The sequence below is a fragment of the Phaethon aethereus genome (assembly GCF_964289735.1).
Source record: "Phaethon aethereus genome assembly, chromosome: 25".
In the NCBI taxonomy this organism is placed as follows: Eukaryota; Metazoa; Chordata; class Aves; order Phaethontiformes; family Phaethontidae; genus Phaethon; species Phaethon aethereus.
In genome coordinates, this window is record NC_138601.1 from 5,466,077 (window position 1) to 5,492,752 (window position 26,676).

A 26,676-nucleotide genomic window follows, 5' to 3' on the forward strand; every position below is an offset into this window, starting at 1 on the left:
GCCGTGCTGGGAAAATGGGAGCTGGGAGCTGGAGGGCAGAGCTGGGCTGGGGTCTCCTCAGGGAAAGGGGTAGAAACCCAGGTTGTGAGTCGTTGCAAAGTGGCCGAAGTGGAACACCGGGGACCGCGGGGACCGATCCTGCTCTCGCCCCAGATGGGGGCTAGTGGGGTCTTTGCTTGCTTGAGACCCCGCTGTAGCAGGAGGGAGCCGGGGCTGCGGTGAGCCGTGCCGGGGCTCCAGCAGGGAGCAGGACCCTGCCGTAACCCCCGAGCCCGGCCGCTGGCGCAGCCAGGCAGGTCCCAGGGCTCTGGGCCCCCTCCACCCCCGGGGCTCTGCCTTAAAATATCCGCCACCGGTGGCACCCCCAGGGCAGCACCCCCAGACCTGCCGCCTCACACCCCGAGGTGCGGGCGTGGGGGTGCCTGCGGTGGCTGTGCCCCCCCCCAGCCACCCCGTCAGCAACAGTGGGTCCCTTGATGGGGCCGAGCGCGTGGGGCAGCCCCGGGGCGGGTAGGACGGAGCCCGGTGGCTCCGGGGGACAATCGCGCTATTGTGGCACATAGTGGGCTCTTTTTCTGCCCTGCGAGGCGGGGGGCCGGGCTGCGGTGCCAGCGCTTTCGGGTTGAAGCGCGGTCCGTGCCGGGGCTGGCGGTGACTGGCGTGGCAAGCAGCGGGATGCTGACATCCCCGGGTTGAGGGGCTGCGGTGGGGCGGGGAGGTGGCGGAGGGGAGATGGGCCGGCGCGTTCGCTTACGGATGCGTGTGAGCGGCGGAAAAATGTTGGGCTGCTCCTAATCTCAGGAAAACGCCGTTGGGTGCCGGGGCTGCGGTGGGGCGGGAGGTGCTGTGGGAGTGTGGCTGTCCCCAAAGCCGTGTCCCCAAAGCTGCCTCCTGCCCTCGCTGCGGCCGGGGGGAAGCTCAGGACCCTGCTTGGCTATTTTTACCAGCCGGCAAGAGGTGCAGGATTCGGCACTTCTGTGCATCCCCCGTCCGAGCGTCGCCCATCCCTGCCCTCCCTCCCCAGCCCTTGCGCTGGCCCCTCTCCACGGGCGGCACCCCAGGGAGGTGCGAGGGGGTCCCCAGCCACAGCCCCCACCCCCGGCCTCCGACCTTGAGCGGGGCAGGGGCTGGAAGGCGCGGGCAGCCTTCCCCTGACCTCCCCGGGTAGGATTTTCCGCCGCGGAGGAGCGGGAGCGGAGCGCAAGGTGCCTCTCGGAGCCGCCGGAGGAAATGGCTCATTGTTAGCCCTGCTGAAAAAAAAAAAAAGAGACCCAAAAAATTGCAATAATGAGGCCAGCTTCTATTTGAGGGTTTCCATGGGAAAAACAGGAAACGGAATCCTGTTACTTTTCTAGGGCTTGCTGCCGATAACGCCGTTTTTAGGACAGGGCAGAGAATGAGGAGGAGGAGGCGCTGGGGATGAAGGCAGCCCCGGCAGCAAGCCCTTGTCCCCCCTGCTCGGAGGCTTGGTCCCGCTTCCTCGTGGGCTGGGAGGTAAAACTCCTCGGCGTTGCTCTGGGTCAGTGTTCCCAGCCCCTCCGGTGAGCCGGCGCGGGGGCTCAGGCGCATCCCCGCGGAGCTCGGACCTGGTGCGGCTCCGGTGCGTGTCCCCAGCCCGTGTCCCCTCCTTGGAGCCACCTTCCCCGCCCGCACCGTGCGTTAAGGATGAGCCGTGCGGGCTGGGGGCCTGCGGGGCGAGGGGCACGGAGGGGTCTGGCACAAGGGATGCCCTGGGGGAAGAGGCCATGGGAGAGGTCAGCAGAGGGGACAAGGCTCTCGGGCTGCATTTCCAAATTTCTCTCGATGTGGCACCAGGGACCCCCGGCCAGGCGAGCCGGAGCCGTCCGGAGCTGCCGCTCTGAGACGTGGCAGGAGCGAGAGCCTCGCGGCGCCGGGGCTGGCGTCCCCGGTGCAGAGGCTGCCGGGAGGGAGCTCGGTTTGGTCGCGATGCAGCCGGGAGGGGATGGAGCCAGGCAGGGACCAGCGCGGCTGACGGCGGGGCTGCGAAGGAGACGCTGTCAAGATAAAAGTTTGCGTTGGGAAGGAACAAGGCAATTTCCTTCCCCGCGTTAACACCCAAACTGGAGCGGGAGGGATGTCAGAGAGCCGGTTTGCGGCTCCTCCGGCCTCTTCGCGGCTCCGCTTCTCTTTGGCACTTGGCTCGGTGTCACCCAGGCAGAGTCACCCCGCGCCCGGCTGCTTCGGGTGATGGGGATGTGGGTGGGGGTCCCTGGCCGGGCAGGTGGCTCCGGCGTGGGGTGGGATTTGGCAGCGGGTCAAGCTGCGCCCTTGGCAGCGCCCATCCGGCCGCTCGGTGCCGCCAGCCCAGCGTCTCCCGCAGGACCCCTGTCCCGTGCTTTCCCCGGGACCGGCTGTGAGGATGGGGAGCCCCGTGCCTGTGCTCGAGCCGTGGGTCCCGGCGGCCGTCTCCGGTTCCCCTGCGAGGTCTGTGGGGTTTGCCCGGGTGCCGTGAGCCGCGCGGTGGGTGCTCGGGTGCTGCCGACAGCCGGGCGGTTGTGAGGCCAGTTGTGATGCTCTTGTGGCATCGTAGTGGATGCTCAGAGCAAACCCAGCCGGCATCGCCTGTCCTGACAGCCAAAAGCCACCCCCAGGCTTCCCGCCCCGGCTACGGTGCATCCACCCCGATAAGTCCCTGCCCCGGCTGGGACGTGGCCCGGGGGCTGCCGACGGCCCGGGGGTTTACTGGGAGGTGCCTGGGGGGGTTCTGTCCCTCACCAAGGTGTTGCTGCCTCCTGTTCCCAGTGCTGCTGCTCCTGCGTGGGATGTGCATCCGCTCTCGGGTGGCTCCCAGCCCAGCTCCCTCCCGCTCCCTGCGGGACGCAGCCGCGCCGTGCCGGGGCAGGGGCTTCCCGGGGGATGCGGGGGGCATGCGCCGGCTGTGTGCAGGCAAGCAAGCCCACCCCCAAATCCCCGCTGAGCTGCAAAGCTCCTTGGCCCTGGTTTGGGTTAAAGAGAATTAAAATGCTTTCTCCTGCGGGGCGGTAATCCCGGAGGCTGGGGCACGGCCAGGCAGGCTGCCCGGCTGCTCCCGGGGCGCTCCCCTGGGCACTGCCCGGGTGGGACCCCCCGTTCGACCTTCCCCGCCGGGACCCGCCGCAGGTGGGAGCAGGCAGCGGCTTTGCCATATAAGGGCTGGAAATCGGTTATTGTCTCAACATGGCTTTCTCCTCCCCAAAAATCCTATTAAAACCTCATTTTTCTGACCCTAATCTCAGGTCGCTGTTCGGGAGGGATTAGCGTTTGCCCCCCCAGCCCCGCGTGCTGCCGGCTCCACGCTGGAGAAACCTCCTTCCCGGGTGGGAAGCGGTGCCGGAGGAGGGAGGCTGGGGCCGAGCACCGGCAGCTGCCTGTCCCTCTGTCCTCTGTTCCTGCCCGAAGCGTGACGTTACCCTCGCTGCGTGCCGGGGGTTGCGATGGCCCCGCTGGCAGGGACCCACGGCCGCAGCTGGCGGGGCCAGGACATGGGGTGGGTGGCACCCCCCCAGCTGGGAGCCCCGAGTCCGTGCCGGGGGTGTCACCAGCATCCGAGCAGGGGGGGAGAGCTCGGGGAGCAGCGGCCGTGGGGCGGGGGGTGGCATCGGTGCAAAACACAGAAAGCCCCCCCGGCAATGGCAGGCGCGGCGAAGGCAGCGCTGCCCGGGGCAGAGGCGGGCAGGGGGCTGGGGCAGCGCTGCCCTTGCACGGCTCCTCCGTGCCTCAGTTTCCCAGCAGGTTTGGCTGGGGGGGCGGGCAGGGAGGCGATGCCGGCAGAGGGCCCTGCAGCCCGCCGGCACCGTGGGCGCGTGGGCGCGTGGGCGCGCGTCCCCATGCCCGTGCGCCTGTCCCCGCGTGCCGGCCGCGGCGGCGGTGCATGCCGGGAGCGCGCGGCCTTCCCCCTTGCTCCTGTTTGGCTGCGTATTTAGGACACTCCTGTGCAAAACACAAGTATTTTGGAAGGCGTCCAGGCGCGCTCGCATTCCTCGGGGTGGAATCTGCCCCCGCGAACGCCGCCTGACCTTTCCCGCTTTGGGCTGCGGGAACAATCCTGGGGCCCGTCCTGCCCTCGACGCCCCCCCAGGGGCCGGGGACCCCTCCTCAGCCGGCCCCCGCACCCCCAGGCTGCTGGGGCAGCTCCTGCCTGCTTGCTCAGCGCTGCCAGGAGAGGCACGGGCAGAGGCAGCAGGATCAGACCCGCCGTTCCCAGGGCAGCTGGCACGACTCCGGCTGCCCCGGGACCCCCGGCCGGGGGGGGCCGCCGCGGCAGGCTGCTCTTTCCCCCCTTCCAGCCGGAAAGCGAAGCCCCCCTGGGCGCTGCTCGCGCCGACAGCTGTGTCGGCTGCGTCTCGCTGCCCGGGCCGGGCAGCTCTGCCTGCTGGGACACGCCGCAGCTCTGCAGGCTGCCTGTCCCTGGGCTGGGGGCGCGGGGCTGCGCCCAGGGCAGCTCCCACGGGAGACCCCCCCGGGAGAACCCCCGGCACACACACCGGGTGACGCTGGGGTGGTCCAGGGGAGGAAGACGATGGCAGGGATTTGGGTCCCACGTTTCCCCGTCCCAGTTTCTCCCTGGGCTGCTGGCACACAGGTGCCAGGACGGTGTCATGGGGTGCGCTGGGGGCGTGCAGCCAGGACCCTGGGACACGGCTGCCACTGAGAGTCGAGCCAGCCCCCGGCAGGGCTCAGGGCAGGCGCTGGGGCTGCTTTGGGGCAGAGTCATGGCACCTTGGCCAGGGTAGATGCTGGGGACGTGCTGAACGGGCTGCCAGCACGCAGGGGGTCTGTGTGGCACCGCACCCTGGGGACCGTCCCCGCGCTGGCAGGTGGGGGTGCGGGAAGTGGGTGCCTGGCATCGGGACCGGCAGGCTGGTCGCGCTGTGGTGGGGTGGAGGGGGGGGCGGAGGAGAGGAGGGGGCTGCGGCAAGCGGGGCAGCCGTCCCCGAGGCTGCGGGCTGCAATCCCAGCAATGCCCGGCATTTCCCCGGCGTGGCTGCACGTGCCTCTCCTCGGCCTTCAGCACGGCAGGAATGCAGCGCGGGACCCCCTCGTGCGGGGAGCGGGACAGGCAGCGTGGGGTGAGGCAGGGCAGGGGGATGGTGCCCACCCAAAGCCCCTGCCCAGGTCGGGTGTCTGCGGGTGCCGGGCTCACCCAGGTGCTGCTGTTTTCCTTGTTCCTCCCATGTTTTGACCGCCACGGTGGAGGTGGCTCGGGGGGCACGAAGTGGGTGCAGGGTGGGCTGGGGAGGGGTGGTTTGTCCCCCTGGAGCAGCGGGAGCTCCCGGGCACCGGTGACGAGGGCGATTTGCCGTCCCTCCCTGTGGGCTCGACACAGGGGAGCCAGGGTTGAACTTGGGGGCTGGTGGCTCCATGCCTGGGGGGCGACAGGGACCCGCCGCTTCTGCAGCCCTGGGTACCCCCTGAAATGGGAGATGGGGCTGGGGGGCACTCTTGGTTTGGCTCCTGGTGGGAAACGTCTTTGGAGCCACTTGCCCTTTGCCACAGGCACTGAGCAGTGGGGTCGGGGGGCTGTGTCGGTCCCCGGGGGGCTTTCTTGGTCCCCAAGGGGCTGTGTCGGTCCCTGGGGTGCTGAGCCAGCAGAGCTCGGGGCTGGTCTCTGCTGCGTGGACTCTGCTGGGTGCTGGGGACAGAGAGGGGACCAGGGGTGTCTCGGAGCCCTCACTGCCCCCCTCCCCATGCAGAGCCCGGTGGTGGCTCGTCTCCTGACTGAGCAGGGGGGACACTTGCCGCACCCGCAGGCTGTCCCCCTCCCTGTCCCCGGCATCTCCCGAAGAGCGAGCGGAGGAAGGAAGGAAGGGGCCGGGAGGAGGGAGAGGAGGAAGCGGGGAGGGTGGGATGCTGCCCGGGGTGATGGAGGAAGAAGGGGGTGGATTAAAAAAAAAAAGAAGAAAAGAAAGAAAGAAAGAAAAAAGGGAAAGTCCGGGCAAAGTGACGCTGCAGGCGGCGGGGGCTGGCGCGGCGCGGGGGGCGGTGGGCTGGGCACGCTGATCCCTGCCAGCAGCTGGAGCCCCAGCCTGCCAGCCCAGCCCTCCGTCCATCCCGCCCTCCATCCCTCCATCCCTCCATCCCACCCTCAGTCCATCCCTGCACGGCGCGGGTGGCTGGGTGGGGGCCGGCTGCCGCCCGCCACGCCGGGGCCGTGTTGCTCGCGGGGGGTGCGAGCGAGCGTGCGAGTGCGCGAGCAGCATCGCCGGGCTGGGAGCCCCGCACCGTGCGTCGCCCGAGCCATGCGAGACGGCGCAGCCGGCCCCGCGCCGGCGGCTGGCCCCCGCCGCCGCGCGGCCCGGCTGGGGGGACGAAGCCGGTGAAGGCGGTGGGGAGCCCATGGCCGTGCCGGCCGCTGGCTGAGAGCCCACGCTGCTGCGCCTCGCCTGCCGAAGCCGGGCCCGGCCTGCGGCCGCATGGTGGAGGAGAGCGCGGACGGCGGGCAGCGGGGGTCCCGGCGGGGGCTGCGGGGTCCCCCCCGGCCCCCGCCAGCCCCCAGCCCGGTGGCGGTGGTGAGCAAGGGGGTGTGGAGCGTGGAGCGAGCCGGCAAGAGCGGGCGCTTCGAGCGTGCCGTCGGGGTGGACTGCAGCTCGCCCGAGCCCCGCTGCATCTGGCTGAGCAGCCTGCGCCGGCACGCCGCCGCCGCGGAGCACCGCTGGCCCCCGGCCCCCCGGCCCGGCCGCCTGCCCCCCCGCACCGACAAGTGCCGCCGGGTGAGAACCGTGTGCCCGAGACGCCGGGTGTCGCGCCTCGTTTGGGGCGGGGGGTGCTTTGCAGGGGACGGGGGGCTCCCCCGGTGGCGGGGGGGGGCTGGGGGGGTCGGGGGGGGCCGTGTGCTGGGGCTGTCGTGGCGCCCGGGCAGCGCGCGTCCCCTTCGTCCCCTCCCGTGCTGGAGGGAGGGCTGGGGTCGGGTGGTTTGCTCCCTGCTGTCCTGCTCGCCATGTCCGGGAGGGGGGACAGATCCCGCCCCCCCAGGAGGGCTCTGCGGGGCGCGGGGAAAACACTCCTTTGTTCTGCGGGACTGGGACACTGGCGGGAGCTGCCTGTCCCGTCGTGTCCCCGCGGGGGGAGCGAGGTGGCGCGGTGCCATGGGATCACGGGGGACGGGGTGCTGGGGACGAATGGCTGAGGTGGCAAATCAGGTGTCAACCCCGCTGCCGGGGCAACTGGAGCATCTGCGGGGCCGTGGGGGATCTCCAAGCCCACAGCTGGGGGGCTCTGCAGCCCAAAAAGCTCCGGGCCAGGGTGGGTGAGGAGGGAAACCGAGGCACAGCGGTCCGGGATGGTGTGCTCTGCCCACCCCTTCGCAGGGGCTTGCTGGGTCCCTGCGGCGGGTGACTTCCCCGGTGCGCTGGGGGGACCGGAGGGGAGCTGGGGTCCGGCGGGGGAGAGGCACCACGTTGAGGCTGTGAAAGTCCTAAAGGAGACTTAGCGAGGGCAGGTGGGGTCGGGGCGCCGGGTCCCTGCGGGATGGGAGCGTTCCCAAGTGATCCCTCCTCCGCCACGAGTTACAGGACCTTGGGATGGAGACGGGAAGCGGCCTGGGGGGTATCTCCCTTCGCTTGGCCGAGTGGCCGGATTCAGGCTCACGGGACCAGGTCCAGGGGACCACCGATGCTGTAACGGGTACACCATGGGGACGTGTCCCTGTGTCACGGGCACGCCGGAGCCGTGGCACGTCCCCCCTCCCTGCGGGTCGGTGCTGCCGTTGGTGTCTCCACCGATCCTACCCTCTCCGAGGCTTGTCTGTGCCGGTTAAAATCAGTGGGGCACATTCAGCTGTCAGCTTAAAAATAATCCAGCGAGCCGGCGGCCAGCACAATGGAGGGCGCAGATGGGGACAGGCGCCACGCTGGGATGCTCATGGCCCCGGGGTGGAGGGATGGGGGTCCCTGTGGGAGTGTGGGGTGCCCGTTGCCATCTGGTTTTGGGTCACCGGTCAGGGCGTGCGTGGTGCAGGGAGGGCTTGCGGGGAGCTTTGCCCCCCCGTCTGGTGCTGGTTAATGGGGTTTTCTGCCTCTCCGGTGCCGGTGTTTGGAGCGTCGCGGCTCTCGTTGTGTTCTGGGGTGTCTGTGGTGTCTGCGAAGCCCTTGTACCCCCCAGGTTTGCTCCTGGAGCAGGTCCGCGGGTGCCGTGCCGAGCACCCCCCGTGCCAGGCACTGCCCGCAGTGCCAGCGCTGTGCCCTCACCCCAGGGACCCTATCCCCGGGGGGACGGGACCCCCAGCCCCACCTGCAGCCGGGCCCCGTGCGGGACGTGCTGGCACAACGGGTGCAGCCCGGCCCTGCTGAGCTGCCGTCAGATTTCCCCACCGGCAGCGAAAAGGCCCACTCAGCACAGGCGCAGACAAAGGCTTTTTGTGCCTCGTCCCTTTGTGCGTCCCTCTCCCTCCCCGCTCCCCGTCCATCGCTTCAACCGAGACGGCGCCTGAATTTTAACACCCTCGCCCCGGGGTGGGCTGACGCTGGTGCAGCTATGGAGAGCAGCAGCATCCCTCGCCAGGGCTGTGCTAAACCCTCCCCAACCCCACCGAGGTGTCAGGACTCCTGCTGTCTCTCCAGGCTCCCCGCCCGGGTCCCAGCCGGGATGGCCGCGGCTGCTCTGGCTCTGCCGCAGCCCTGTTCTCCCTCCCGACAGCGGCACCGGAGGCTGCGGGACGGAGCCGTGTCCCTCTCGGCTCGATCCGCTGCTCCAGGCAGCGTCTCTTGCCGGAGCCCAACGTGGTGCCAGGTCCCTGCCCCGTCTCGGGAAGCATCACTCATCTTCCGGCTTGCCCGAGGTTATTCCCGCAGCGCCATCAGAAGGGGACCTTTTGTCCCTGACTCCCCCATCCGCCCCATCTCCTCCTGCTGCCTCCTGGGTCCCACCCAGACCCCCAGGCACAGCTCATTCCCCTGCCTTTTTTTTATTCATTTCCTTCCCATGCATCTTCTCCCGAAAGGTCCAGTACGAGGAGTCTCGGGGGGTGCTGGTGGGGTGGTCTTTGGGGGCTGGAACTTGCTGTTGCGGTGCTGGGAGTAGGGAGGGGGCTCCGAGGAGCGGAGCGGCTTTCCCAGCAGGTTTCAGCCCTCAGCATGGGGCTTTGAGGGGACTGGTGGGGGGCTGACTGCCTACACCCCCGCCCAGAAGTCACATCTTCTTCCTCTTCCCCTACAGCCAACGCCGGGCCGGAGAGATGGGGCGTCCCCAAATGCCAACGTGGCCCCGGAGGGGCTCTTCCCCTGGGTGGGCCCGAAGACGGTGGTCCTGCGGAAGAGCTCGCAGGGGGGATTCGGCTTCACCCTCCGCCACTTCATCGTCTACCCCCCGGAGTCGGCAGTGCACTCCACCGCCAAGGTAGGGCTGGGACTGAGGGGGGCTGAGCTGGGCTTTGGGGGCCACCAGGACCCCCAGAGCTGCTGGAGCGGGGCTCCGAGGTGCCGTGGTTGGATGCAGGATGCTCGTATATGGGCTGGGGGTGGGCAGGGGGAGGTCCGAGGAGCTGTGGAGTGGCCCGTCCGTCGCCTGCCTCGTTGGGGTGCCTGGGGCTGCGCCCACCCATGGGTGGCCCTGGGATGGAGGAGCCCCTGGAGCTGCTGCGAGACGTGCTCGGAGCAAGCAGCAAGTCAGCAGCGTCTCTGGAGATATCCCAGAGCCTTTCCGGTGGAGGACACGTCTGTCTGCGGGAACGGAGAAAATCCCTCGGCTCCCAACGCCAGCTCCGGCATCCCTGGGGATGGCCGGAAAAGGCACGTCGGAGGCTCGGCACAGCGGGACGGCACTCGAGCCCAAGTGACCCACACGTGGCCCCCACGGAGCCGAGCCCGGGAGCAGGTGCTCTGGAGGATGCTCTGCGAGCCCTTCCTGGCATCCCTCCAGCCCTGGGAAGTGCCGGCAGGTCCTTGCCCAGCGAGGGGCACGTGCCCAGCCCCACCGGTGCTCGCCGCCTCTAGCACAGCAGATTTACGGCTCCCCGTTTCCTTCCGGGCTGTCAGGCGGAGGCTTCGGGCTGGATCCGCCGCGGGACCCGGCGGCCGCGACCGTGGCTCGGCTGCAGCCGGACCCTTCCCAGGTGCTGCCTTTTTGTGGGCAACCAACCCCCAGGCTGGCTGTCGCCTGCTGCGCCCTCTGAGCCCTCCAGAAGCCCCGCGCCGGGCAGCACCTCTCCCCTGGGGGTGGGGGGGACCCTGCGAAACTGCGCAGCAGCTTCCAGTGTGGATCGTGCCCTCTGCACCCGAAGGCGACCAGCCAGCTCTCCTGCCCGCCCGGCTCCCGGCCCCCGGGGTTTGAAATCCCCCTCTCGCCCCGCTTTCTGCAGCGGCAGCTCCGTGCGGAGGAAGAGAGAAGCGTCTGGGAGCTGCGTGGTTCACCGCCGCCGTTCCCCTCTCCGGGGTGGGCAGACCTGGATGCTCCCCTCGCCCCCAGAGCTTCGCAGCCCCACGGCTCTGGCTGCCCCACGGCTCTGGCTGCCCCACGGCCCGGCACTCGCTGCCTCCCTCCCCTCCGGCAGGCAGGGAACTGCAGCGGGAAGTGAGTCACGGGGTGGGGAGAAGCAGCTCGCTGGAGTCCCCGCTCAGCATCCTCCGTCACAGCGCTTTTCCCAGGCTCCCGATTCTGCTTTCCCAAAATCCTGCCTGCCTGCGCTGCCCTGCCCACACCGGGAACACCGACCCGGCCCGTCTCCGACGGCGTCACTATGCAGAGGAGCTTTCGTCCTGGGGATGGGGCCTGAAGCTTCTCCGAACTGACCCACTTGCTTCCACCTCCCCACCGTCCTCCCAAGGCGTCCTCCGAGGGCGAAGGACCGATCCTGCCCCATGGCGCTGGGCACCAGGGCTGAGCCCCGCCAGGGCGGGAGCACACGGGGCCGCGTGGGAAGGAGCCAGATCAGCGCCGGGAGGTGGAGATGCTCTTGGAAAGGGGCTGGGAATAGCTCCCGGCACCCGTCTGAGCCAAAGCCGGCGCTCCTGGGCCGGCGGGGCAGGGTGCGGCACGGCTGGCTCAGCACCCGCGGGTGCCGGCGGGCAGCCAGGTCCGGGGGCTGAGTTTCGGTGGGGTTGACTCAGCAGGGAGGTTGGCGGCAGAGCTGCGTTCAGCGTGCCGTGCTTCGGCAGCGCCGCGCCCCGCCTCGGCCCCAGCCCTGGGAGCGGGGCTGCCGGGCTGCCCCGGCAGCCGGGAAGGGCTCTGGGCTGCTGCAGGGCGAGGAGGGGCCGCGAGGGGGGTGAGTCTGTGCCTCCCGGGGACCTCGGTGGCCCCACGCTCCTGCCGTGGCTCCGTGGCACGGGCGGTGGTGCCGGCTGTGTGCCGAGGCCACGGGACGTGGCTTTTCCTTCTCGCCATGCGATGGACACCGTGGAGAGATGCCTCCAGCCCCCTCCTCCTCCTTGCCAGGAACGTCCCCCCGCCACACTGGGATGGGGAACTGGTCCCAGAGGGACCTGCCTGCCCTGGGGACATCGGGGCTGTGTCCCCGCTGCCCTGCACTGACTCGGGGCTGGGGAGGGAGCTGTGGCTGCCGAAGCCTCTTGGCCGGAGCCAAACTCCTGGCCCTCCCGGAGACGGCAGGATGCGGCACTTGCAGCGTGAGAAATCCCCTTCCAGGTGCCGGGGTCCCTCCTTGGGACCCGCGTATGGGGCTGAGCAGCCCGGGGTGCAGCCGGCTCCCCGGCAGGGCTGGGGGCTCGGTGGTGTGGGTGCAGCCCCACGTGGGTGCCAGCACCCTGTGTCCTGCCCCAGCTTGGGCACCTCAAAGGCAGCGTGGCTCTGCAGGGGCGTCCCCACGGGAGGACGTGAGCGATGAGGGCAGCAGCCCACGGACGCAGTTCCCACCCCAAGGGACAGAGCCGCGTGGCTCCCAGTGCTGTCCCCGGCCCGTGGCTGGGAAGGGGGTGCCGGGACCCCTCTGCCGTGCCCCCCGCAATGCCCGCCGCAGCCCTGGCAGCCTGCAGAGGTGGCACCCCCATGGGAACACGCGCCCTCCGCCAAATAATTGCAGGGCTAAATATAGCCCCGCTGGCGGCCGGTGCCCCTCCAAGGACGCCTGCGTGAAGCTGTCCCCTTCCCGGGGGTCCCTGCCACCGGGACCCACTGCCCGTGTGCTGTGGTGGCATGGGTGCCAGCGGGCACCTCCATCCCTCTCCTGGGACCCCACTGCGGGGGCTTGGGCTCTCCCTGGCCAGGCTCAGTGGCCCGGGAGAAGGGTGAGATGCCACCGCAGGGCTGGCTGGGCCCCTTCCCGCTCCCCTGCCCCAATACCGGCCCCTTCCCCGGCAGCTGGGTACGGGGGGCTGCAGCGGGTCCCGCTCCCTGCCCGCCGGCGAGGCCACGCGGGTGGCCCGGCCAGATCCGGTGTCAGGAGGTAATTTTAGCCGGGGGCGGTGGAGGGCAGAGGGACGCGCAGGTCCCACGAGGGGCTTCGTGGGGCGGGCACCCCTCCGGTCCGCTCCCAGTCCCCCCACTGGGGCTGCCCTGGCCTGGCCACCAAATAAACGTTTTTCTCTTCTTTTGGCAGGAGGAGGAGAATGGGAACCGAGCAGGTGAGCACTGGCACCGCACCGCCGGGGGGACCCGTGGGGACCCCCCGCGCAGGGGGGCGTCGCGGCCCGGATCGGTGGGCGTAGGGGTCCGGGGGGCACGCGGCCGTCACAGGTCGCGGCGGGTGTTGTGGCCGGGGGACGCAGTCTGCCGACTCCGCTGGCTGGCACCGCGGCCCTAAATACCGGCCGGCGGCGAAGCGGCGCGGTGCTTCGGTGGCAGCTCGATGGCTCTTGGCGCGGCAGATGGGCTCGGCGTCCCCAAAGCCCTTGGGAGGTTCACTGGACCTCGTGCCCAAGGGGGGGTCTGTGCCGAAGCCGGAGGGGCTGCGGTGCGGCCAGCACCGGCCGCCGCGGCGGGCGGCTCGGCTGGGCGCAGGGTGTTCGGGGACGGGACCCCGCTCTCCTCCCGGAGGCGGGTGGTGACGTGAGCGAATGTGAAGGCGTCAGAACGGATCGGCGTGCTGGCGGGGCGACGAGGCGCCGGGGCTGCGCTCCCCGGGGAGCCGGTGTGGGCGGTGGTGGCCGGACCTGGCACCCGCTGCCCGTCGGGGCTGGGGGGACGCTGGCCTCGCTCTGCGTGGTGGTCCCCGGGGGATTCAGCATCCCTTGTCGGCACCATCCCTCCGCTACCCCCCACTGGCCCCCGGCCCACCCGCCCTCCGGTTTCTTGCAGAGGAGCGTGGCTGCAGCCGCGGCCGGGCCAACGGGTGCCGGGGGGCTGCCCCGGGAGCGGGGCTTTGCCCGGGGCGGGACCTGTGCTCCACGGGTCCCAGGCGCAGGCAGGGCTGCCACGTGTGGGCTCGGGGAGGCGAGGAGGTTACCACGAGGGACCAACTATGCTTCTTGCCGTGGGACGGGTCCGGCCGTGCCGGCAGCTCGCTGACGCTCTGTCCCTGGGGAGCAGGTCCCCCCCGGAGCCGCCTGGAGCCCATGGACACCATCTTCGTGAAGAACGTGCGGCAGGACGGGCCGGCACACCAGGCTGGGCTGTGCACCGGTGAGCGGGGGCCCGCGGCGCGGCTGGGCTGGCAGGGTCCCGGAGCCGGAGGTGGCTCACGGGACGCGTGCCGTGCCCTCCTCCTCTGCCGGGGGCTTTCTTGCTGGGTTTGCTCTTTTTCTTGCATTCCTTCTTTTTTTCTCTCCCGTCTCTCTGCTCGCTGGCACTGCGGGGACTCTGCTCCCTTATCCCCGGCCTGGGATGCTCAGAGCAGCGTCGGGGTCCCCGTGGGTTAGGCTGGCTTTGGAGTCCCCACAGCCCCCCTCACCACACGGGACCTGGCTCTGCCCCTGGCAAAAGCCCCGGCCGTGTTCAAACCCTGCCGTGAGCGACCGCGGGGACAGCCAAGTGCCACTGACTCGTGGTGACACTGTCTTCCCCCCGTGCTCTGCAGGGGACCGGCTGGTGAAGGTGAACGGGGAGAGCATCATCGGAAAAACCTATTCGCAGGTCATCGCGCTGATCCAGAATAGGTGAGTCCCCTTCCCGGGGCTGGGAGGAGCGTGGGGACGGGCAGGGGCGGGGAGGTGACGTGAAGGGGACACGTCGCAGCAGGCTCTGTCCCCCGGGTGTCACCACGGCCGGTGGGAGCCGTGAGTCACTTGGGCGCCCGCGGGCAGCAGCGCGCTGCAACCGTCACGTGGGGACGGGGACGTTCGTCTCCTCATGGGGGATCCGGCCAAGCGTGAGATTGGCCCCGCTGAGGGGGACCGACCCTGGCTGGCCTGACCCCTCCGTCCCCTCTCCCCGCAGCGACGATGTGCTGGAGCTCTCCATCATGCCCAAGGACGAGGACATCCTCCAGCTGGTGAGTTTGCCGGGCGGGTGCCAGGGACCCGGCTGGTCCCAGGGCTTGGGTTCCCCGGCGTGGCTTTCCCGGGCTGTGCTGGCATTCGTGTCCCGCCAAACCTGAGGGGCCGGTCTGTCCCTGCCCGCGCTCCTTCCACGCCTCGGGTCGGGGTGGCCATGTGCCCTTATGTTGTTGGGGACACTTGGGGACAGAGCCCCACCAGCATCCTTGCAGCAGCAGTGGGCACAGAAATGGAGATACCAGGGGGTCCGAGGCAGGAAGGATGGGGGATATGGCCCCTGTTTTTTTTGGGGGGACATCCTCGGGCATAGCTGGAGGGCCTGTTGCTTTGGGTCTCGGGGTCTGGCTTATCCTTGGAGCACCCCAAGTGGCTCTGCTGTCGGTAAGCGGGGGTCTGGGGGCAGCGGTGGCCCCGGCAGGGTGGCCCAAGCCAAGGGCGTTGTGTGTGGGGCTTCGCCCGGTGCTGCTCCGGTCCTGGCTGCCTCCCAGGACTCTGCCGGTGGTGCTGCTGCCGCCGAAGCTGCCGGCACCCACCCCAGGCTTGGCTATTAGGTGCTACCGCTGCTTGGCCCCAGCCGGGGGGACCCGCTCCTGTTGGGCTGGGGGGGTCTTACAGCCCTGGCAAGGGGGCTGTCACGTCTCTGCCTGCCCCGGGCTCTGAGGATCCCCCGGGCACGGAGTCAGAGGTGCCTGTGAAAAGTGAGAAGGGAGAGAGCCGTGCCGTGCCGGGGTATTTTAGGAAGGAGGGGAGGGCGGTGGGGTGAGCGGTAGGGCTGGTGTCGGTGGCAGCGTTGCCCAGTGCCGGGGGGGTGCCCCGTGGGAAAGCGGGACCTGGGGGGCTGCAGCCAGCCCTGCCCAACTCGCCCCAGCGGGGGGGTTTGCTCACGGGTTGGGGAGGAGCAGAGAGCATCCCTGCAGGGGCAACGGGGGGTTATGGCCCCGGCCCCCCCACCCTGACCCCCCTGTCCCCCCGCAGGCGTATTCTCAGGATGCCTACCTGAAGGGCAACGAGCCGTACTCCGGCGGGGCGCAGAGCATCCCTGAGCCCCCTCCCATCTGCTACCCACGCAAGACGTACCCCTTCCAGGCGCGGGGTGCCGAGCCCCCGCCGGGCCAGCCGCCGGACACCCGCGCCCACCGCCCCGCTGCCGCGGGCCCCTCGTCCCCACTCAGCGCAGCTGCGCTCGCCGGCACCCGGAGCGAGGCGGGCGGCAGCCCTGCGCACCGCCCCAACGAGCCGCAGCCCGGGGGTCCCCCCCCGCGCCCCGCCGCACCCCACGGGCACCCCGGCTCCTTCTCCCGCACCGGCTGCCCCAGCAGCGTCGCGTCCTCTCTGCCCGACCGTTACGGGGTCCCCCCCGCCGCTCCCTCCTGCTACGGGGTCCCCAAGCACCTCCCGGAGCACCGGACTCACTGCGGCTTCAAGGAGGGTGTCGGGGGGCTGGCGGGGGCCGGGCGGCCCCCCCGGGACGCGGCGGGCAGCCAGCGGGCGCCCGGCCGGCAGGAGTGCCAGCAGGCTCTGTCCCGCTGGTTTTGCAGCCAGGAGCCGCGGCGGAGCGCCTCGGAGGAGCGGCGGCACGCCATGCCGCCCCGCTACCGCAGCGTGTCCCAGGACCGTTTGGGGGGCTCGGCAGCGGCCCCCCGGGGCTGGCCCCACAGCGCCTCGCACGACACGCTGCTGCAGCCCTCCCGCGAGGGCTGGGCGCCCCGCGCCCGCTCCGACCACTACCTGGGCAGGTACGGGCGCTCCGTGGAGGCACTGGAGCCCGGCGCCCTGCTCTCCCCTGGCTTTGACCGCTCTGCGTGGCCGCCCCAGAGGGTCTGCCAGGCCACTGTCACCGCTGCTGGGCAGCCCGTCCCGCACAGCTCCTTCGCACCTTCGTCCTCCTCCTCCTCGCGGGAGCCTGTGCAGAAGCACCCGTCGCAGCCCAACCTGCAGAGCGTGGATGATTCAGGCTACATCGGCTACCGGAGCTACAGCCCATCCTTCCAGCGCCGCACCGGGCTGCTGCATGCCCTCTCCTTCCGTGACCCGGCTTTTGGCGGCCTGCCCACCTTCAGCATCTCGCAGCGGCCGGCCGCCCCGCTCCCAGAAAGGGGGGTCCCCGCTGTCCCGCCAGCCACCGGTCCCCCACCGGTCCCTACCGCACCCAGGGAGCAGCGGCCGGAGAGCAGCCGGGTGCCCGAGCAGCCGGAGGAGCGGCGGGAAGAGGTGGTTTTGCGGCAGAAGCCGCCCACGGGCCGCAAGGTGCCGCCCCCCCTGCGGCAGATGAACTTTGTCTTCCCCGAGGGGGTGAAGGAGACGGACATTTGCGATCCCCCACCGGCCAGCGGCAAAGGGGACAGGCCGGCGGCCGAGCGGCAGGGCCGGCGCATGGCTCCCTTGGCGGCCCCCGAGGACTCGCTGGCGTCCATCCCCTTCATCGGTGAGTCAGGGCGGCTCGCTGGCCGGGGGGGCGGCTGCTCCAGGAGGCGGGTTCAGGAAGTCCCGTGCCGGGGAGGACACGTTTTGGGGGACAGGACATCTTGCACGGTCTCAGAGCATCCGTCCGTGGCCAGCACAGGGATGGGAAGGGGCTGCACCGGCAGCACCCACTGCACCCAGCACCCCGCTGGGCGTGCTGTCCCCGGGCAGGGCTGCAGGCGTTGGCAATGGGGTGCCAGGGTGGCCACCTCTGCCTGGGGGGGACCCAAATGGGTCTGGGGGAGCTGCCAGCTCTGCCCCCTCCCACACCACAGCCTGCCTGGTGTCTGCTCCCAGGGAGGGACCCCGGAGCTGGACAAGGGAGGGAAGGGATGGGGTGGGTTGTGGGGCCGTGGGGGTCTCTCTGCACGAGGGTCTGGGTGCAGCGCGGCTCCTGGCTTTGCTGGGGGTGGGAGCGTGTCCCCCAGCCCAGCCTGGGCACCTGCAAACCCACCTCCTGCCAGAAGCGCCGAGGGGGTCCCAGCAGGGACATAGTCCCCCCGTCCTGCCCCGGCCCCTCCTGCAACGCTGCCCACCCCTCTCGCAGATGAACCCACCAGCCCCAGCATCGACCTGAAGGCCAAGCACGTCCCTGCCTCCTCGGTGGTCTCCAGCGCCATGAACTCCGCACCCGCCGTCGCCACCAGCCCCTCCTCGCCCACCTTCGCCTTTGCCCTGAGCCGGCACTACTCCCAGGACTGCAGTAAGTGCTGGGGAGGGGGCTTCGACCGGGGCCTGCGGGGAGGTGGGATGGGGAGGAGCAGCCCCCAGCCCTGGAGCTCTGCCCCGTGCCCGTGGGACTGAGCAGCCTGTGCTTTCTCCCCCTCGCAGGCAGCATCAAGGCCGGCCGCCGCTCTTCCTACCTCCTGGCCATCACCACCGAGCGCTCCAAGTCCTGCGACGATGGTCTGAACGCATTTCGGGACGAGGGGAAGATCCTAAGGTAGGGCTGGACACCCCCCCCAGTCCTGCCAGCACGTGGCTCCCGTTCCCTCCCCACCGTCCCGCTCACGGGGGCTGCTCTCCCCCCAGGAGGATGCCCAGCCGGGTCCCCAGCCTCCGCATGCTGAGGAGCTTCTTCACCGATGGGGTGAGTGTTGGGTGACGGTGAGGGTCGGGGGTCCTGGGGGTGCCCCCCCCCGCCTGGGTACCCCTACAGGAGGGCAGCCCAGGGTTGCTGTGCCCGTGGGGATGGGCGGGCAGGGGGCTGGCAGAGCAGGGGGGTGCGTTGTCCCAACGGTGCCCTCCGGTCCCCCCGCAGTCTCTGGACAGCCTCGGCACGTCCGAAGACGCCCGCTCCAAAAGACACTCAACCTCCGACCTCTCGGACGTCCCGTTCAGCGCCGTGAGGAAGGAGGGCTGGCTCCACTGCAAGCAGATCCTCACCAAAAAGGGGAAGGTAGGCGGGTGCCCCCCCGAGCCCGGCCGGCGACGTGGAGGGGACGGTCCCCGCCGCAAGCATCCCTGAGGTCCGTGCCCCGTCCCTTCTCCCCGCAGAAGGTCGGTGGAGGCATCCGGCAGTGGAAGCGCGTCTTCGCCGTGCTGCGCGCCCACTCGCTGTACCTGTGCAAGGACAGGCGGGAGGCGGTGACCTGCGCCCCGGCCCCAGGTGAGGAGGAGCCGCCGATCAGCATCCGAGCGTGCCTGGTGGACATCTCCTACAGCGAGACCAAGAGGAAGCACGTCTTCCGGCTGACGACCGCTGACTTCTGTGAATATCTCTTTCAGGCAGAGGATCGGGAAGACATGCTGGCCTGGATCAAAGTCATCAGGGAGAACAGCAAGGCTGAGGGCGAGGTGAGAGCCACATGGGGCTCCCGGCTGCCTCTGGCTCTCCCGGCACTAACCGCCTCGGCTCTCTCCGGCTCTTTGCCTTGTGCTGCTTCCCCAGGCCACCGCCGGCTCCCCCGTGGCCGGCCGGTGTGGGGCTCGCTGGTCGCGTCCCGTGCTCCCAGGGGTGCACGGGGGCTCGCGGGCGCCGCGGTGTCCAAGAAGAGCGCGGCTCCGCCGGCCTCGGCTGGGGCGGGGTGCGCCGGGGCGCTCAGCGGAGGCGGCGTGGCTCCCCGCACGCCGCAGCGGCGCTTCCAGGCAGGGTCGGCGCCGGATGCGCTGGCGGCATTTGGTCGTGCGGTGGAGAGGAGCGTGCGTGGCTCTGCCGTGGTGTGTTGTGTCTCCTTTGGCGGAGAGAGATCTGGCAGGGAGGTCCCTGCCTGCACCGGCCATGGTGCCCGCACGGTGCTGCCGGATGCCGGGGCTGGTGCTGGGTCGGGGCTGAGTCCTCGCCCGGCAGCCATGGTCTGTGCAGTGGGTCGTTCGGGTCTGAGATGGGGAGAGCGGCTCCCCGGGGCCATGGGCTCCAGCGGAGGAGCCGCGGGGCTGGATGTGCCAGCGCTGGGCTGGCCGCGCGCCGTCTCCCCGCGGTGCCGGGATGGCCTCGTTTGGTTGCAGCGTTTGTGCTGGGGTCGTGGCAGGCTCCGGCCCTGGAGGGTGCGTTGAGCTCGGAGCGGTCTCTGGTTCTCAGCGGCACAGCCCCGCTCCGGAGGGCGCAGGGGGCTCGGTGGGGCCGGCAGCACCGGCACAGGGAAGGTGCTGCCGAGTCGGAGCGTGCGGAGCTTTCTGGGTACCCGCCGGGGCCGTGGTGCCGCCGGGCGGGCAGCGTTCCGCAGGGACGGGTGCGTGACTTTGGACGCTGCGTGGCGCAGCGGGTGCGCCTGGCGCGAGCAGACGGAGGTGCGCGTGCTGCCGAGGGACGCGCTCGTCCCTCAGCCTTTGTGTCCGGCCCGGAGCCCGCGTGCCGCCCCGCGCTGTGGCGAGGAACGCCGCAGACCGCAGCGGGGCAGCGAGCGCTGGCGGGCACCGGCGGGCACCGGCTGTTTCGGGGCAGCGAGGACGCGGTCCTGCCCTCGCCTGGTCCTGCCCGGCCCCGCGCGGCGCCCGGCAGAGCGTGGACTTGCCCGGGGCCTCCGGCGGACGCGCTGCTCAAGCTCTCCCTTCCCCTCTTCTCTCTGCCTCCCCAGGACCCCGGTTTTGCCAGCCAAGCACTTATCAACAAGAAGTTAAACGACTACCGGAAAGTGAGGTACGGACCCGGGGCCGGTGGGCACCGAGACCCCCGAGTGCTTTATTCACCTCGATTTTAAAGTGATGGAGCGAAGCCAGTGCCTTCCTCGATGGGGCAACGCCGGAGGTGCCGGCTGCTCCTGCCTTCGCTCGGGGTGCCGGCAGGGTCCGGTTCAGCCAAACTGGCACTGAGGAAAGGGTTAAAGTGGCTTAGTGCTCCCCAGGGGTCCCCATTACTGGGTGTAGGGTGCAGCCCCATGGGCACGGGTAGGATGCTGGCGTTTGCCGGGAGGTTTTGCGCCGGGCTGGTGCCTCCGGCCATGCCCCACCTGAGCCCCCGCTCTCCCCGCAGCCCCGCGGGCACCAAGCCCGACTCCTCGCCCAAGGGCTCTCGTGGGCTGGGGATCCGAGCCGAGTTCCTGAAGCAGACAGGAATGAGCGCACCCCGGTCCCCCAGGCAGGATGCGGCCGTCATGAAAGGTAGGTCCCACCCCTGCAGCGTGGGGCACGCCGGCACAGCAACCCTGGGGGCTTTGCCAGGAGGGGTCCTCGCCCCAGGGCTGCCATCATGCTCGTCCCCGTAGGGCAGCAGGGATACTCGTCCCATTTGTCCCGACTCATTAGCAAACGATCCTGTGGGTTTTTCTCCCCAGATGAGAGCAGCTCCCAAAAAGCCCCATGGGGCATCAACATCATGAAGAAGAACAAGAAATCTGCCCCCCGGGCCTTCGGCGTGAGGCTGGAGGACTGCCAGCCTGCCCCGGACAACAAGGTAGGGCCACACCAGCAGTGACAGCCCTTGGGGACCCCGCACAGCCCTGGCACCTCCGTCACCCCCTCCCTGTCCCCGCAGAATGTCCCCCTGATCGTTGAAGCTTGCTGCAAGGTGGTGGAGGACCGAGGGCTGGAGTACATGGGCATCTACCGTGTGCCCGGGAACAACGCGGTGGTGTCCAGCCTGCAGGAGCAGCTCAACAAAGGAGCCACCGAGATCAACCTGCAGGATGAGGTGAGGGCAGGGCGGGCTGCATGTCCCTGTCCCCGTCCCTGTCCCCATCCCTGACCCCATCCCTATCCCTGTGCCGCTGGGATGCTCCTGGGGTTGTTGTCCTGGTCCATGGCTCTGTTGCCATCCCCGTCTCCATCATCACCCCCGTCTCCAACACGACCATCATCCCCGTCTCCATCATCGTCCCCATCTCCATCGCCATGACCTTCCCTGGAGTGCCAGGGCCACCTAGCGGTCGGTGGCAGCAGTGTAGGTGGCAGCTTGGGGACACCTTGGGGACATTTGTCCCCTTGCGTCTCACCATGGCACTGCAGCGGCACAGGGCTTTCCTTGCCATCCTGCCATCCTCACAGCCACGGCGGTGCCGGCTGGTGTCACCCTCGGTGTTGGTGGCCTCGGGTCCCGCTGGTGCCTGGGTTTGCCTGGCGTGGTCCCTCTGAGCAGCCTCTTCTCTCCCCCGCAGCGGTGGCAGGATCTGAACGTCATTAGCAGCCTGTTAAAGTCCTTCTTCCGAAAGCTGCCCGAGCCCCTCTTCACTGACGGTGAGTCGCTGCGCCCCGGCCGTGCGCTCCCCCCGGCCCCCAAAGTGGCCACAGATGACCCTGTGCCCATGGCCACATATCCATGGCCGATACCGCCTGACCAGCAGCCCCAGAGCCCATCCCACCCGTCCCTGTGTTGGGGACAGGTCCCCAGACCCCGTGACAGAGTGGGCCAGCCCCCACCCAAGGCGGGGGGCTCTGCAGACCCCCTCCTTGCTGAATCCCTGGGGCCAGCCCTTGTCCTTGTCCCTCCTTGCCCTCTGTGCCATGTCCCAGTGGGACCCCACCAGCAGCCAGCTCCCTCCCCAGCGTCTCTGGCTGGTGCAGCCGGGGGTCCCTGGCCCCGGGGGGTGCCCTCTCCCCTCCGCCTGGCTCTGACCCCCCCGTATGCTGCTTTCAGATAAGTACAATGATTTTATCGAGGCCAACCGGATAGAGGATGCCAGCGAGAGGATGAGGACGCTGCGGAAGCTGGTAGGGAGATGGGGCAGGGGCTGCTGCGGGTGGGAAAGGCAGCGGGGGTGAGCAGAGGGGTGACCCGGCGCCTCCCCACAGATCCGGGACCTGCCGGGTCACTACTACGAGACTCTCAAGTTCCTGGTGGGTCACCTGAAGACCATCGCTGACCACTCAGAGAAGAACAAGGTACTGTCCGCTCACCCCAGGCATCCAGCCCCGGCACCGTCCTGGGGCCGGGCAGGCTCTCCCAGACCCCTGCCCCAGCTTGAGCCCCCCAGCTTGGGCTGAGCCGTAGGTCGTGGTGGGGTGAGAAGGGAAACGGTGCCTGATAGAGCGGGGAACACTGAGGGGTGGCCACGGGCAGGCACTAACCCCAGCTCCGGTTGCAGATGGAGCCCCGAAACCTGGCCCTGGTGTTTGGCCCCACGCTGGTGCGGACATCCGAGGACAACATGACCGACATGGTGACACACATGCCCGACCGCTACAAAATTGTGGAGACCCTCATCCAGCACGTAAGTGGCGTCGGTGCGCGGGCGGGCATCGGCGTGGCTGGAGGAAGGGGCTGATCCGCACGCCGGGGATGGTGGTCCCTGGCCGCGCTGGGCTCCCATCGCTCCTTGCCGGTCCTTAACCCCTCTCCCGTCTCCCCCGCAGTCGGACTGGTTCTTCAGCGACAAGGAGGACAAGGGCGAGAAGGTGAGCCCCGTCTCCCCCGGGGGGGTCTCGCTGTGGGGCGGGGGGTGCGGAGCCCCCATTAGGAGCCGGGGTGCTGTCGGCAGCCGCCTGACCACCACGTCCTCTCCTCTTGCAGACCCCCGTGGATGAGAAGGAGGCTCAGTCTGTGCCCAACATCGAGTACCTGCTCCCCAACATCGGCAGGACCGCAGCACCCGGCGATGCCGCAGGTGAGGAGCAGTGCCCGCGGCACCGGCCCCGCTGGACCTGGCACCGGGGCACCCCGGGGCGCCTCTCCAGCAGCTCCATCCCCCCACGCTCACACCGCCGGGGCCAGCCAGCCCCGCTCGCCGTGGCCACGGCAAACCTGTGCATGCCAGAGCAGGTCATCGCCCCTGGGGGTGCCGGCAGAGCCCCCTCCCCACCCTCTCCCGTCACCCTTCTCTCCGGTGGCTGCTCCTCGTCCTTCTGCAAACCCGGCCGGTCGCGGCACCCTGGCAGCCCACGGGACCCCTGCCCGTGCCCTCTCCCCCGCGCCAGCCCACGCTGCCAACCCGGAGACCGGGAGACTTTGATGTTCGACTGATTTCTTACGTTCTTTCCTTGAACTTCTCTGTGCTGTCCTCTTCCTCCTCCTCCTCCTCTTCCTCCTCCAGCGGACCTCCTCGAGAGCTAGAGCGGGTACAGTGTTGATCCTGGGTGCATTGCTCACGCACTAACTCCTCCGGGCGATCACGAGAGAGTGGGAGCAGGGGGGGACAGCGGGAGGGGGCCCTATCCTGCCCAGCCACTGTCCCCAGGGTCCCCAGCATCGCGAGGGGCAGCCAAGCCCCTGGGGAGCCCCAAATCCTTTACCCCCGTTTCTCCCGGATCGTTGGCTGGTGCCTGCGGTGGCGCTGGGGCTGCTGTTGGCATCCCTGGCAGGGATGGGTGCTGGGTGTCCTGGGACCGGCACACTCGGGCGCTGGGGTATGGGGGTCCTGATGCCCTGGGGAGGGTCAGCACCCCCTTTCTGCCTCCCCCTCTCTCGTCGTCAGTGGCTGCTAACCCCATCCCGGGGCGTGCGGGGTGGGAGAGGGTGTCTGTCGTCTTGTCTTTCACACCACGGCAGCGGGGCCAGGGCTGCCTGTCACCCCTGTGTCCCCACTTGTCCCCTAACCCCCCGGGGAGCCGGGGCAGCCCTATGGCCTGTCCCAGCGCCCTCCGGCACGGCCCATCCCAGACCCCACTCCGAGGCTGGGTCCCCGTCTGGGTGACGTGGCGGTGGCAGTGCCGTGCCCAGCCCCGGTCCCATCTGTGCCCCATGGCTGTGGGGGGGTTGGGGTCCTGCCGCTGGGGTCCTGGCTGTGTTTCCTGGCTGTGTGTGCCTGTGTGTCCCCCCCTTATCCCCACTCCTCTCCTTGGGGCTCTGCAGTGGGTGAGCAGTGCCAGGGACCCCCGTGCACCGCCGGAGCCCCCCCCAGCCTCCTGGCACCTCCTGCAGCTGCCGGCACACAAACCCGCTCGGCGCTGGCGTCACTGCCAGAGGCCAGCCGGTCCGATGGCCCTGGCATGTCCCCATCCCGGTTTGGGGGAACGGAGCGGCATCCCCCAGCTCTACCCACCAAACCCCCTCCCCTGCACGCACCCACCCCCGGGGCCTGGCTAACCCCCCCTCTCTGCTCTGCTTTACAGGCTCGACCCGCAGCGGCTCCGCCAAACCGAAGGTAAGAGGGTCCCGGGCTGGGGTCTGGCAGAGGGGGGTGCGACGGCCGGGGCACGAAGCCCATCCCTAACCCCGGCACCTCCATCCCTAACCCCGGTGTCACCGTTTTCCCAGGGCACATGGCCGTCGCGGAAGGCGCCGCCGCACCGGGAGCTCCTCGCTATCCCCTTCGTCTCGGCCGCTGCCCGCAAGAGGAAGAAGAAGAGGGATGCCGAGGGCGTTGGGAGCAGCACCGACGACGATGTGGAGCGCAGGGACACCCCGGGCCGGGAGCAGGAGATCGAGGGGACCGTGGCCACCCTGGCAGCACCCGGCAAAGCCCCCCACGGCACCGGCGCCGAGCCCGTGGCCCCCAGCCCAGCTGGGATGGAGCAGGAGAGCTCCCTGGAGCCCGGGGGTGCCGGCTGCGATCCGGCGCCGGACGCCCGCTCCATCGTGTCAGGCTACTCCACCCTGTCCACCATGGACCGCAGCCTGTGCTCCGAGGTGCAGTCGGTGGCCGGGAGCCGCGGGGAGGAGGCGGATGATGAGCGCAGCGAGCTCAGCCACATAGAGACGGACACGGAGAGCCGGGAGGGCGCCCGGCCCCGGCCGAGGCAGGCGGACGGGGGCACTGGGGACGAGGACAAGGGGCCCCCCAGCCGCCCCTCCTTCAACTCCCACCGCCTGATCCAGTGCGACACGCTGGCCCGCAGGAAGGTGGGGCGGCCCCGGCTGGCCGGTGAGACCCTGGTGCCCACCGGGGAGGACCAGGGCTGGGATCCCCCCGGGCGGCCCTCGCTGCGGGAGCAGCTCCGGCAGCGCCTGCGCACCTCCGCCGATGACATGGGGGTCCACCTGCGCCGAGCCCACTCCCCCGAGACCCGCCGCAAGAAGAGCAGCTGGCGCCGGCACACCGTGGTGGTGCCCGGCGGCCTCACGGACCTCAACTTCAACGAGTGGAAGGAGCCGCGGGGGCTGGAGGTGCCCCGGGACCCTGCCACGACAAGGACTCGGGGCTCAGCAGCCTGGAGTCCACCAAAGCCTGGCCCCCGGCACCCCCCCCAGCACAGCCCGGCACTGCCGGTGAGGGGCTGGCCACCAAGAGCCCGCCGGGCAGCCCCGGCCCCCCGGCCCCCCTGCGCTTCCCCCAGTGCCTCTGACCTCCCGAGACGCCCCCCGCCGCCGCTCCCCCCCCAGCCAGTGTTTAATTTAAGGACTCACCTTCGTTCTTGTATTTAATTGTGCTCTGGACAAGCTGCTGTTATTTAACGAGTCTCCGTGGCCCCCGCGCCGCGGGCGGGACGAGCTGCCTCGCCCCCCCTTGCTTTGGGGAGCGGCAGGGTCCCACACTGGTCCTGTGCCACAGCCTGGCCCCATCCCGGGGTGCCCCGGCGCCCGGGCAGTGCCGGCAGGGTGGGAGGGGGGCTCGTGGGGACTGTCCCCACCCCACCAGTGGTGGCCCTGCTGTCCCCGGCCGCGGCGGTGCGAAGTGCAGGCGCTTCTCCGGGTGCTGCCGCTGGCCTTGCCGGAGACCTTCCCCGTGCCGGGGACCCCGGGGACCCTGGGGACCTGGGTGCTGCCACACTGACCTGAGCGTGCTCCCTGTGCCGCGGGGTCTGGGCTCTGTGCCGGGGGGCGGCTGAGCTGGGGTGGCCCTTGGCACGCGGACGGGGTGACGAGAGGGGCTGGCACGGAGGGGCACGCTGCGAGGGGCACACCGCCCTCCCCGGCACCCCCATGAGCCGCAGCCACGATCTGGCAGCAGCTTGGTGTGCGGCACGGCACGGCGTGGCGCAGCCCCCTCCCCAGCCCCACTCCCCTTCCTACCCTCCCCAGGCCAGAAGCACTTTAGGAAGGGGGTGCGATGCAGCCGCCGGGGGGGGACGCACGGGGACCCTCGGCCTCGCCGTGCAGGCACACACGTGCCACCAGCTCGGGCGGCCGCTGCCGGGGCCGCGGCGCGGGGCGTCAAGTCACGTCACTGTTTCTCCGTGTCGTTCTCATACGTTCTGCAAATATTTGCTGTAAAGTTGTTTTTTTTCTTTTTTTCTTTTTTTTTTTTTTGTAAATATTGTCTCTGTGTAACATATTAAAAAGGATTTATAAGGATTTTTTAAGAAGCTGAAAGGCCAGCCCCGACTAGGGGACGTGCTGCACCAGTGTTGACTTTTTAAACCCTCCTGCATGTGCCCCCCCGGCGTGTTGTACGAGTCGGCCGCGGAGCCGGTATATGCAAAATTGCAAAAAAAAACCCCAAAACCCCCACCCCGCTTCGGCCGCTGCGCCCCCGTCCCGGTCTATATATTGGAAATAAACTGGTTATTTGAGGAGGTGGTTTCCTGCCGTTATTGTTTCCCCGGCTGGGGGGGGCTCGGTACACGGACCCCCATTTCCCTGTGCCGCAGGTCCTGGAGCACCGGCAGCATCCAGGGAAGGATTTCTCCCGGCTTTCCTAGG

The 26,676-nt window shown here is 69.8% G+C and overlaps 1 protein-coding gene across 1 annotated transcript; it reads left to right on the top strand.

Moving 5' to 3' along the window:
* Positions 1-5,262: 5,262 nt before the first annotated feature.
* ARHGAP23 (Rho GTPase activating protein 23) lies at positions 5,263-25,379 on the top strand (the record flags this gene model as incomplete). Its single annotated transcript, XM_082010702.1, is given in 25 exon segments — positions 5,263-6,710; positions 9,154-9,333; positions 12,488-12,512; positions 13,417-13,509; positions 13,904-13,982; positions 14,263-14,317; positions 15,297-16,746; positions 17,332-17,487; positions 17,616-17,727; positions 17,817-17,874; positions 18,046-18,183; positions 18,282-18,581; positions 19,802-19,863; positions 20,197-20,324; positions 20,498-20,616; positions 20,698-20,853; positions 21,317-21,395; positions 21,796-21,869; positions 21,951-22,040; positions 22,244-22,369; positions 22,512-22,553; positions 22,669-22,762; positions 24,207-24,238; positions 24,352-25,198; positions 25,201-25,379. Coding segments are annotated over 25 exon segments (4,971 nt in total). The 5' UTR covers positions 5,263-6,413.
* Positions 25,380-26,676: the final 1,297 nt, after the last annotated feature.